Below are 12618 nucleotides of genomic sequence, written 5' to 3'. Positions count from 1 at the left end.
AGTCACAAGGTGTTCGAGGATACAAGAAAAGAAACAGGCGATAGGCTATGGGGCAGTCAAACTATGTTCCCTCCTTCACACAACTCACCTGTGGTGGGAATATAGTTAAGGGGGTCCATGACAAAAAGCCGATATCCCTGACTCCTTGGCTAGCATTAAAGACATTCTGAGCAACAAATTGTAAAACAGTCAAGAAACAGTAGACGACTCAAGAAAGGAGAGAAAAACGGGAAAGGGGAGGTTCTAGTGTATTTTTTTGGAAGAAGAAAAAAAAAAGCTCTTGGCTCTTGTGGATTTTCCAGGATAAGTCAAGTTAGGAAGACAGATTCAGACAGGCCAGTTAGTTGTGGAGCACTGAAATAAGCCAATGAGTGCAGAATTAAAAGCAGTAACAAAACAAAACATACAAAGAAAAAAAAAATGTTGCAGGGGCACTGAAAATTCACTCCCAACACCTTATTGCAATTATGTCCAAATCCATGACCAAATGACTTTAAAAAAATGTAAAAATAAAGACATATAGAGAAGAAACTTCCAAAAAAATTCCCCATTTGGATGATGTAGTGTGTCATGCTGTTCAGACAGAGACCAGACATGGAAGCCTCCTAGCACTGCATCCCAATGCAGAGGTGGAGTTACAGAGAAGTAGAGGTACAATTATCCACTCAAACCTTTCACAGGCCAGTGACTGCTTCATGACAGAAAACCACCATCTTTGGATACATTCCCATTTAAAACGGCATCAATTTCTTGAATTATACCCAGTTGAATGACCCATTTGAGTCAGTGGCACTTTTAGGGTGGTTTTTGCGGCATGGAGCAAAATGTGTGGGGGGGAACTCCTTGCCATCACATGCTGCAGTGAGCAACTCTTTATGAACTGTGAGTGAGAAGCGATGAGTAAATGAAGACTCAACAGTGCAGAATAAGCAAAGGCAAACAGCACACAAGTGCTCTTTCACTACATTTTTCCTTGTCTGACCGGCCCTGCATTGGGGTTTACTTTAATGCACTAAACATATACCGCCTCACCACGTGAGCCAAGAGTCCACAGCTAAACACATGATGGTCATGTAACAGTAAACCTTTTGCCTTCAAACGTGAGTTAATGCATGCACACTCCAGCTGCTGTTCCTTTGCACAGTGTGTTAGTCAAAGTTTCATACCGTGATATTCCATGCACAAGAAACACCCCAGCAGGTACACTCTGATAAGATACTCTGATGATTTACCATGCTTCAAGGACAAACCCAGGTAAGTCCTTGAAAAGCCGTTATCATTAAACAACACAGATGAGCTCTTCCCCAAAATAAACAGTGCAGGAGCCTCTAATCGTAAACGGAGACAGGCTACTCAGCAGGCCGCCTTCTACTTACGTCGGCTGGGACCAGTAGGCTCCTGCCCAGGTGCTGGTTAAAAGAGAGGCACCAGGCTTCAGTGTACCCATTCATGTTGGGAACATACTTCTTTACAGTTTCATCATTGAGCCTGAGCCACACACCATCATCATTGTGGATCTAAGGGAAAACAAGCAACAGAGTAGAGCAAAGGCATGCCATCCTGTTACTAGGGAAGTAGGAGGGGAGTGCCCTCATACATACGCACGGCATCTCTGAGGCTGCCCAAAGTAATTAGATAACGCCACGCTCATGGTGAAGCAGGATGCAGGTGAAACATTACATGAATGTTTCCGGTACTAACGACAAAAGATGAGAGCAGATATTGTGCAGGGCTGACAAATACAGTCAATACATGCCACATTACATTGCAGTTATAAAGTGCGTAGTAATTTAAGAATTCATCGTCTCATTTGGATTCATGAGGATGGTGTTCAAGCTGTTTATGGAGCCTCAGAGTGCCTTGCAAGAGCAATAAGCAACATAAAGAGCAACAAATTTATGAAGTAGTAATCATTATTGAAAGAGGTAATTACAAAGAAACTACAGAAATCATGTAAAAAGAGTAAAAAGACTCAAAATTACTTTAATCTAGAAAAAAACCCTCTAGATTTTACAATAATTATGAGTCGGCTCTTATTGATTCAAACAAGAAGAAACACAGAAACAGGACAAAAGTGGACCCTGGTGTTCCACATAGAATACTAGGTCTTCTGCCTGGTCTAAAGTCAATTACCTCGTCAATGAAAGTGATGGTGCCATTGACATGCACTATGCCTATCTGTTCACTCTGCAGGGAGGGGTGACTACGCACACGCAGGCCTGCGCTGTCCTTGGATACAAATTTGCGGACCTGAGAGAAGCAGAGGGGAGATGGAGACCGTGAGCGGCAGGGGTAAAGAACAGAAAGGAGAAAAATAAAGTCAATAAGAGCAGCAGGAAAAGAAAAAGGAGAAAGCAGTTGACAGTGATAGATCGCATGCTTTAATCCAGACAAAGCCCGCTTCCAAGTACAAGCATACACACAGCAAAAGATGACCAATCTTAAGGAGCTTCATTTCATTAGCACCTGTTATGAAGTTTGTTGTGTGTTATCTACACTGATGCATGAAGAAAAAAATCAAAACAAAACTTTTAAAACATGTCCAAAAGGAGTATACACAAGTGATTGAAAAAGGCACACATTGTTGCTTGTTTCCCCCATTATGGATTTCAAAACTCAAAAGGCCACAAAATGATGATGACCCCAACGTGCATAACATCAGGTAGATGCAATTTCTGCATCTGAAGCAATTTCCAGTTCCTACACCATACAAGTACTCGTCAACGTACACAGTCTGTATACATGCACGATAGAACCTAACAACCAGACTCACAGTGCTCAGACTTAATGTTTGTCTTCATCTAGTTAGAGGCATCACAAAAGAAAGGACATCACACCGAAATCTACCGTGGCATTATAAAAGAGTTGGATTTATTTGCTCGTTTACTTTGTGACCAAAATATCTTTGACTGGACTGAGGTTCATTGCTTCCTATGAACCAGCAAATCGTTAGTCAGCAGAGCAAACCAAACGAGGAGGCGCAAACAGCCAAAAGCTACACAGAGGTGATATACAATTCTCAGTATGAACTGAAATGCTAACAAAACAAAACAAAAAAAAAAAAAAACTTTTCAAAAGGTCAAAAAGGATCTCTGTGTTTCTGATGAAACTGATGTCAACATACTGCATAAAGCAGCTGGTTCAATCCGTTAGAATTTGGTGCTGGCAGGAAATCCTGTTGCCATCTCTGTTGAGTTGCATTTGCTGGATGACTGCATGGTAATGTTCAGCATGTTTGTTCATGTTCATGTCCTAGTTGGTCAACTGAAAGAAAAACTCACCTTGCTAGGCTGAGGTTCAGCTTTTGGCTTGACCATCTGAGTCCCAGGTGGTATCATGCCTTTGGGAGGGTCTTTGACTTCTACCTCCAAACCAGCATCTAAATCATTTAAAAAGGATTTACAACTCGACTTTGTAAATTCACAAGAAATTTATTGCCTCCACATAAATTTCATGCTTCTATGGGGAAAGACTTAAGAGAACGCACCAGCTTTTTGAACGCGCGTTTAGACTGAATTACCTATTTCAATGCCATCGATGGTGACGTGGATCGTATAGAGGCCGACTGCTCCTGGAGTCCAATTGGCACTGTAGGTGCCATCAGTGTTGGCACGGATGAGCATATTCTCGCTGGGTCTGTGTGGGCAATGAACAATAAGTAGACTGCGTCTCCTAGGAAAGTCTGTTCTTTTTTCTGCACCGTCTTACCTCTTTGGGGTGGGGGAAGCAAAGCGCAGCTCTTCAAAGGAGTAGTTTTCATATGCCTAAAACAGACACAGATGTAACGTAAGAGCAACAGCAAATACACTAGTTTCCCCCCCACTTTTTTTTTTTTTTAAATCAAGTCACATTCCCCATCTATGATACAAACTCATGATGGGTTCAACAATTTGCCTTTTACCCCTCTTTACACTTAGTGTAACTGCTGTTTGGTTAATTGAAAGACCGGCACCAATCAGATATTCATTAATGGATTACGCTACAACAACTGAAAGAAAAAGTAGCACACTGTAATTTTAATTCAGCTTCTGTAGTTGTCCGTGAGCTTGACTTTAGCTTTCTTCAAAGTGACATAGTTGGGCTACTGATACAGGCTTTCCATTTAAGTACATCATAAGCTGGAGAGCATGAACACCAGCCTTGTGACTAGCCTCTGATTGATGGCAAAGGAGCACTTTTTTCCATTACTACCATGCAACAAAAATGCACAACCGGCTTTTTGAATGTTTTATATAACAAACTAAAAGGCTGTCACTCCCAAGGTAAGCCATTCATTTTTTACTTTTTTTTTATCCTCTTCAGATACACAGAAGCCGTCCTTCAGTAAAAGTCTGTCAATGCTACTCTAATCTGAACCACTTGGTGGAAGAATTTCTAAGCCCTGTAACACCCTTCTCTCATTATCATACACAGTAAATGGATTAGAATAACATGGAGCTTTTACAGTCTTCAAGCTACAGGCCATACGCATCCATTTATACACATTTATGTGGAACATTTTTTTTTTTTTCAGCTTACATCTGTACTCACTGGCAGGTGTATTCAGATTTTTTTTTAAATTTCCCAGTATATTGTTATTATCTTCTTTAGCCATTTCTAACGAAGCTCTGTTTTTAAAATAATTATTATTTAATGTTACCAAATGTTAAATGTTGTATTTCAGAATCTAACCACCCAGCTCCAACCTGAGCTACAGAATCTGCAACAGGCTAATATACACAGGTGAGGTAGCGAGTGGCGCCCCAGTTACACGATGCTGACCTTCATCATGGTAATAGCAATGTACCGAGCCTCTTTCACAATCATGGGCTCATAGGTGGCTTCCAACTTGGGCACTGGCAAACCTCCAAAGGTTAGGTCGGATCCAGAGGAAGAAGGGGAACAGCTTCCAGGTAGTCGCTGCAACTTCTTCACATTTTCTGGTTGCACTGACTTTTTCTGTGAAACAGGTACGGCCTTCACCTCCACCTACAAACAAAACAAACACGGTGACCGACAAATTCAGTAAACTACTTTTGTAGGTTTGGCACTTGAGACACAATTACATAATTGTTTCTTTTTTTTCTTTTAAGAGAGTTTTCCTGACCTTCATGTTAGGAACATGCACCACATCCCCATACTGGTCTTTGGTCTGAACCACCACAGTGGTTGGCCACCCACAGCGTATATCATCTTTGTTCAGAATCAGGGATGTCTTCTGAGGATCTGCGTAAGAGTCTGGCTGTAGCCATCTGCATTGGTCAAACAAAGAGGGAACGAATATGTAGTAACAGCCCAAGTATTATTTATCTCAAAGAATTGAAATTCAATATGAATAATTTTCTTCTGAGGTAATTTTCATTCAATTTGAATTTTGCTTTCTCATCCAAGGATGGAAGCATACCTAGCCAGACGTCCCCCACTTGAATTCTGCACACAGGTGATGAAGTCCTCAAGGAAGGAGTGCTCATTGGTTTGGATGTGCAAGGGTAGATTCCCCTCAAGGGCCTCCAGGATGGTGGGAGAGTGAGACAAGGCCAGACCCTTCCCAAGGATCCCTGAGTGGGCCTTACACACCTGAGTGGCAACAAAGTTTCAAAAGTTAAGTGCTTAGTAGAGATAGCTTCTTCTTTTTTCTTTCTTTTTTTTTTTTTTAACTTAAATAAATTATCAGGGAAGGTTTAACTTAAAAGACAATATACCTGAAGAGAGGCTTCCTCAAGAATCTCAAGATCTTCCTCCAACTCATTGCCTACAAAAAATTAAATCATGATTATACGAGTTATGCAAAAGGCTGCCTCAAATGCACCGATTTTACTTTTTTCTGTACCTATAGGAAGGGCCAAGTCTTTCTTCATTAGAGCTGCAGCACACACACTACCCAGGTAGGCCAACTCCTTCTCCAGTTGGATAATACCCTGAAATTTACAAAACATCTGTCAGAAAGGTATTTATTACTTTTTTACAGAGGACATACAAAGTGCTGTAAAACTACAGGCTCAGGGTGGGTGGCACAATTCACTGAAGAGCATCTGTACCTCATCAGGACCGGGGTTGAATTCATATCCCACAGCCACACACTTAAAGCCGTAGAAGCAGGCTTTCTCATCTTTCACATAATCTGAGGCTGTTTCAAGTGAAAAGAGCACTTCATTTCCTGGAACCAGATAGAGCAGAAATACACAGTAATGCATCTAACACGAGACAGTTAGGCAGAGCTCTGTAAAAACAATAATTTGTAAACTAATGGCTGCCTGCTGCGGCAGGTGGCTCAGTGAAGCATCATTAAGTAGAATAAAGTACACAAAGGATGCCAACAATTATCATCAACGAGCTGCAGCTGGCTTCATGAACATATGTTGGATTAAGAATGTTGTCACTACTCAATCAGAGCTCATACTTAAGTATACAACAGATTTCATTAAAATGCTGCTAGCTCTCTCACAGTAAACAAAGAATACTGGTCCTCCTACAGAATATGCATTGTCTCTGCCTCTGTGGATGCCGTGGTATACAAGTTTTTTTTAGGTGTCTTCCAGCCTGGAGTTCCCTTCTGTCGAAAGTAACGCACGATCCAGGGCAACATTTCACTCCGCTGCCTTGAGGAAGTTCATTAACCACTAAAGACAAACTTGCTTTAAATACGTTAAAATGAAATAAGATTAGAAAACAAAAGCTGTCAAAGGTTGTGTCTACCAAAAGGTACTAATAATTGTAATATAAATAATAACACTATTTATATGTTATATAAACATCTGTGCCTATTGTACATTTCTGTATTACACCCTAAGGTTAACCAAAATGCGGTGGTCATTAGTTTAGTTCAGAGTTTCCCATTGACTCCACTAGTGTATATTGGCTTTTCTAAGCCTCTTGGTTTAGAAACATTGGAGTTTATTGGGATTCAATAACACTGTTGTAACTTATTGTCCAATAAATGTCAACTTGCTATCCTGCTGTTTTGTTGGGGTTGGTCAGCTTGTTTGTTTTCACCTGGCAGCACGAGGACAGTGGTTGGCCAGCCTGTTGAGCCTGAGAACTTTTTGAGCTCAGTCCAGGTGTTGATGGTGTCGTGGATCAAGGGTTTGGCACTTAGGTTAGACAAGTGGAGTGTTCGGCTTGGGATTAGCAGACGCAGGACATCCTCTGGTTGTGCAGTGCCACACTGTGGATCAAACTCAATCGTGGTCCAGCGGACGCAGTCCGGGAATGATACCTGAAGCATGGTGAAACACAAGGGAAATCAGTTGCAACTTAAAATTCTAGAATTTTCTCTTAACACATTTTAAAACCAGTAAGCATGGCAAGAGATGCCTTACCCTGTACTGAGTGACCCCAGCTTGTTTGTAAGGGTGGTCACTCTCAATTACTGCATAATGGTTAGAGGTGGTACAAGCGGAGAGGCCCTGTTCAGGCTGGTTGCCAGTAGTGCTGTCTGTGGATTGGTTTGGGTTAAAGGTGGGTGGGGCGTATTTTTGGTTCAGGGCAGAGACAGCGGGTAGCAGCTCTTGAACCAAACCAAACACCTCAACAGCAGCCTGGATGTGAAAGAACAAGCAGTTAGCCGCAGTGCTACACCAGAGAGAAATGTGGTATTTTAAGAAGACAGGTAAACCATCTGAGTGTGAACTAATACCTTTGGTACAGATGCAGCCACGGGGCCTATGTAGGCCAGGATGAGGGGCAGGAGCATAGAGAACAGGCTAGAAGAGCTTAAAAGCTCAGGAATATCATCCACTGGAGACAAGAAAGGACAAAATGAAGAAAGGCCGAAATACAAGCAACCAATGTTTTTGTAATAGCTGTGTAAAATTTGCTATGCTTACCATCAACAGCAAATGCCCTGTGAAGGAGATCCTTTGCAGCTCTAACCACAGCACTGACCACAGACAGAGCTCTGCTACAGTTTTTGTCTTCCTCATTGGCTTTGCTCAGCAGCTGAGACTGGAGGTCCCCATCATACTCACTCCTTCAACAATGAGACACTTAAGTCAGAAAAAAAACAAAACAACTTTTGATACAAGCAATTACAAGATGCTAGCTTTATGCATACCTGTAATAGAGAATCTGTGGGATCTGTCCTCTGGTCTGGTTGGTCCCATTGCTACTCAAGCTGCAGGTGCTGAAGGTGAAGGACACACCATCGGAGCACTGCACTGTGGTCATCCCTCCGTCCCCATTAGCCGTCCGGCTACCGTAGTTCCGTAATCGCACTGCATACTTCACCCCCTCCTGCAACACGGTAAATTTATTAAATAAATATTTGCCTTTTAACTATAGACTGTATATAAAAATCTGTACTGTCATTTTAAATTCTTGAGTTTGGCATTTTGCATGTTGACACCTCTTTATCTCTCTTTTTTGAGCATATAGTGCCAATTCATCAGCTAGCTTGGCAAGCTAAAGGCCTTCTTTAGAGTATATGGGCGTATCACGCTAATGTTTCAAATACAATTAGCTGCACCACAAGCCATATTATCTGTCAGATATCTGCCTTAAAAACACTCATGAAGGCACTAACGACAGAAGCACAGCTGAGAGGTCTAGTTTAATGACTTAGCCTCGGAGACATTACATTATCTTAAAGCTAACCATAAGTTAAACAGATCAATATATATTAAAAAAAATTCACCCCCTACAGAGCAGTCACAAAGAGGAAATTTGTTATTAGGGCCAAACACATTTATGTACCAGGTCGTATACTGCTTATGTACCTTAAGTGGCACAGCCTTATCCAAGCGAATTTCAGCAATATCACTAGGGGAATCGTCAGTGCTGTATGTGCCCTTCACCAGCTCCAGAGATGTCCACCTGTGAGAATGCGCAGAGTCCCCTGGGTGCTCTGTCTGCGCCTGAAGGTCAAGGGAACAAAGAGATTCACAAGAATAAATAATTCAACTGACTGGAAACTAGTTCAGCAGCACCACAAAACAAATAAAAAAGCAAAAAACCTTCAGTCACTTACATCATCAGCCAGCACCTCTAGCTCATACTCATGGATGCCCCCTCCTCCATATACGCAGACACCCACAAGCACAACGCCTGGCTTATCCACTGTCAGACAGATGGCATCCGGCGAGCCATTGCCTGTGTTCCAACTGCGGCCCTGGCTTGTTTTAGTGAAGCGGTTCGGAGATGCTTTCACTGAGTGGAGCGAGTTCAGCCCATCAACCTAATAAAGGATGAAATACTAAGAAATATAGCCAAACACACGTGACGACGAAGATAAATAGAAAGACACTAAATGGTTTTTTTTTTAATATATATAAAAACAAAAAAAAAAAAAATCACAATCCATAATTTTAGGTAGCAATACTCGTAATAAAGTGTAAAATGACCAAAACCCTCCAAATGTCCAGAGTTCAAGCAAACACTGTAAATGATGGATGGAAAAGGTAAATAATTCAAAGGTTGCTAAAACATACAAAAGGCATTCACAGAAAAGAATAAATGAAAGTGAAATAAAACCATTTCATGCTTGGTATGCATTAGTAACTACTATTTATATCAGCCTGTGACTGCTGAGAACCAGACACAGCTGCAGAGGGACCTATCCAGGTACTCTGGAGAGAAAGTAGTTTCCGTGACAACAGACTTGGGGGGAGAGGGTTAAAAAAAAAAAAAAAAAGTAGTTGTTGAGGGCAGTTGTCAAGTAACGTTACTATGGCAACAGGAGCTAAAGAGTCATGACTGCAGTACATGAGTATAAAAAGAGTGTGATGATAATTAAATGTAGAGTGTGAACGATGGAGGCCAACAGATGTCTGCCACTCATACCTAATGACTCGGCATGCTGTATAGACAATACAGAAAAGCTCTGAGCTCTCTGGTTTTTTTTTTTAAAGCTGCAGTAAGGACATAGTGTGTCACTGAGAGAAATTACTTCAACAACAATAGAGCCTTGAGAATATGAAGAATATGGCACAAGACAGGACAAAAGAAAAAGAATGAGAAAATGCACGAGTGACAGATTTCTTTTCAAACGTTGGCTGAACTGTAGTGACTGGGATGCAAATCAAATCCCTTTGAAAACTACAAATCAATGTGATCAAAAAGGTTGCTTTGTCAAAGCCCAGAACAATAAGCATGTACAGATGAAATTTCTGGTAATGCGAGTGGGGCTTTGCAAGCGCACACAAGGACCATAGCTTAAAGCCAAAACAGTAGCCCCACATACAGGCGTACTGTGGGAGCATAGGTCAATGGCTACTAGAGCACATTAAGTTACCTCAGAGCCCAGGGCAGAGGCGGTGAGCTCAGAAACGATGGAGGCCAGCAGGCCACAGGTGTTGGAGACCAAATGTGGTGAGAACAGTTCAACCTCCCTCCTCAAACTCTTCCTCACAGGCAGCACCACAATCACCAGCATCTTCTCTAGTACTTCCCGGAAACTGGTCATGCCCATTAGGTTCTCCTCCGTCTAAAAGGTGGAAGCAATATTACTAACTTAATATGATTGTTTTGATTTCTTTTATAGGCCATCTAGGTATTTGGATGAGAATGTGATAGTGATCAAATGGAGTTATCTCAACATGTCCACTGACTGTATCGATAAACAACTAAACATTAACGCAGTGCCAACTCACATGGCTGAGCTTCTCCATATGGGCCACCAGCAGGGGGAAGCGGTGAGCAAGGGCCGAGTCATTCTCTGTGCTTACTTGTTTGACCAGTGAACGCAGCAGCACCTCCCCATCATAAGCAATGGGCAGGATGGAGGTCAGCTTGACCGATGTGTTACACAGAGCTGACATTACGGCTGCCAGGAGACGGCTGCTGGATGTACGGAAATTAGCCTCAGCGATATCCTGAAATACAGCAAAAATAATGGTGAGGGTCAGTTTTTCCCCCCTCTTTAAGCCTTCATCTGAAATTATCTGAACATTGTTAGGTAGAAAAAGGGTTTGAATAATGAAAGTACAGTAAAATGTCATCTAAAACTAAAAGATTTTTTTTAATGTGTCAACAAGCTGTATGAAATCATCATACTTGGTCCAGGCAGTTGAGCAGATCACACAGGCAGGCCCACTGCAGAGCCGGGGTTGGATAGAAGGAGTGGAAGCAGGCGGTGAAAGTGTTGTGGCACTCCTGCAGCACAGCTTCCAGCAAAGTAAGAGGCTGAGACAAGTAGCCTTGTGGGTCATTGTCCAGCTTGGTCAGGCAGTTGTCCATGCCTTCTGACAGGATCTTCTTCAGCAGACTGCGTGTCTTTCCTACGCACTCTGCCAGCTTGCTTGACTCCTCCACCACAGCCTTGGTGCTGGCTAGAAATCAAACACGGGAAAAGAAGAGATGTAATCAGAAGACACAGTTTAACTAAAATGCACTTTTTAAGAAACAAAAACATCACAATCACTGATTGTCTTCTAACTTTTTAATTGTTTTATAAATATAAATCTATGTACATACTATATATCATTTGTTTAATGTATAGTAACAGTTTGAATAAGACTCTTTTGTTGTTGCAAAGAAAGACTTTGACGTCGTCCATCTATCAGTCATCATGCTGTCAGTGATAAAGTGCTTTGTGTTCCTACCTGCAATGGGAAAAATCTCACAGATGTAGACCCTGAGCAGGCGAAGGCAGCATGTGCCAACAAAGCGCAGTCTCTCAAGGTCGAGCAGGGTGGCGGTGTACTGGAAACCCTTCAGCCCTCGCAGTTCCTCCACACCCAAAACCAAGGTGGTCCAGCTCCAGTGAAGGATACTCAGCAAAGACTCAAAACACTCCTACAACGAGATGACACAGCGTTGTTCAATTTTTTTTTTTTAAGTGACCTGTTACATAACTTGCAGAGAGACACTTGGACAGTACTCACCACTGAGACTGTACGAGCAAATGAGCGTTTAAGGATATGGACTGGTTCACTGGTTTGCTGTTTGCCTTTAGATGCATTGCCATCATTTGAAGGAAGCCTAACGTTAAAATATGAAAAGAGAATAAAGCTTATTTATTGGACAGGCACCAAAAAATAAAACAAACCCCCCAAAAAACATGCACCACTTTTAACAAAATGAGAGTACTTGCCTGTAAAGCAGCTGAGGTATCTGACCTGCGTTGACATCTGTGCCATTGTTTGACTTCTTTGAGCTTTTGAACTGAAAGACAACACTAAATGGGAGGAAAAACACAAATCATGACACATGAAAAATCAACATGTGCAATGTAAAAGAATGTAACATATAGAAAAATAAACCATCAGCTCTACTGATTTATCACGGTGACTGTAAATCAGTTTTACCCATCATCAGTGGTGATGGTAGCCTGCCCATGGGAGCCGCAGTCACTGCTGGGACCAGACACTCGGGCCCACGCCACATACCACCAGCCAAGCTGCAGCAGCACCGGCTCATCAAACATCATTGCATATTTCTCCCTAAAAATAAGATCACCATCAGTTAAAGCCATTTAAAATGATTCTGCAACATTTTCTTTACTGAAATGGCCACAAAACTAAGTGCTAAAACCACTTTCAAAAAATACAAATACATTAACTATACCTGGCAGCACAGTCATAAGCCAGTACATCAGTCTCAGCCAGCAGATCACCGTCTGTCTCATGGTCACCACCATCGGGGCCAAGCTCAAACAGCTGCACAACAACAGAAACTGATTAATATATTATATAAATTAAAAAA

The 12618-nt window shown here is 41.8% G+C and overlaps 1 protein-coding gene across 20 annotated transcripts in view; it reads right to left on the bottom strand.

Moving 5' to 3' along the window:
• mycbp2 (MYC binding protein 2) overlaps positions 1-12618 on the bottom strand; it is a 66872-nt gene that overhangs the window by 23184 nt on the left and 31070 nt on the right. For 17 of the 20 annotated variants that reach the window (XM_080902010.1, XM_080902024.1, XM_080902021.1 and 14 more), the window contains 26 exons: positions 12481-12572; positions 12222-12356; positions 12008-12091; positions 11799-11895; positions 11517-11709; positions 10969-11243; positions 10566-10787; positions 10208-10399; positions 8945-9151; positions 8694-8831; positions 8033-8211; positions 7806-7948; positions 7616-7716; positions 7299-7517; positions 6973-7195; positions 6018-6136; positions 5810-5897; positions 5682-5731; positions 5384-5556; positions 5087-5231; positions 4762-4968; positions 3709-3764; positions 3521-3636; positions 3282-3379; positions 2134-2250; positions 1377-1517 (listed from right to left, as the gene is read on the bottom strand). In XM_080902010.1, the coding sequence (XP_080758136.1) occupies positions 1377-1517; positions 2134-2250; positions 3282-3379; positions 3521-3636; positions 3709-3764; positions 4762-4968; positions 5087-5231; positions 5384-5556; positions 5682-5731; positions 5810-5897; positions 6018-6136; positions 6973-7195; positions 7299-7517; positions 7616-7716; positions 7806-7948; positions 8033-8211; positions 8694-8831; positions 8945-9151; positions 10208-10399; positions 10566-10787; positions 10969-11243; positions 11517-11709; positions 11799-11895; positions 12008-12091; positions 12222-12356; positions 12481-12572 (3810 nt within the window). The remainder of the gene's footprint in view (positions 1-1376; positions 1518-2133; positions 2251-3281; positions 3380-3520; positions 3637-3708; positions 3765-4761; positions 4969-5086; positions 5232-5383; positions 5557-5681; positions 5732-5809; positions 5898-6017; positions 6137-6972; positions 7196-7298; positions 7518-7615; positions 7717-7805; positions 7949-8032; positions 8212-8693; positions 8832-8944; positions 9152-10207; positions 10400-10565; positions 10788-10968; positions 11244-11516; positions 11710-11798; positions 11896-12007; positions 12092-12221; positions 12357-12480; positions 12573-12618) is intronic. The other 3 variants (XM_080902014.1, XM_080902017.1, XM_080902018.1) reach the window with 1 other exon arrangement.

The sequence above is a fragment of the Rhamphochromis sp. 'chilingali' genome, assembly GCF_963969265.1.
Source record: "Rhamphochromis sp. 'chilingali' genome assembly, chromosome: 14".
Taxonomy (NCBI): domain Eukaryota; kingdom Metazoa; phylum Chordata; class Actinopteri; order Cichliformes; family Cichlidae; genus Rhamphochromis; species Rhamphochromis sp. 'chilingali'.
Note: the sequence above shows the minus strand (reverse complement) of the source record. Positions and strands in the feature narration are given on the sequence as shown.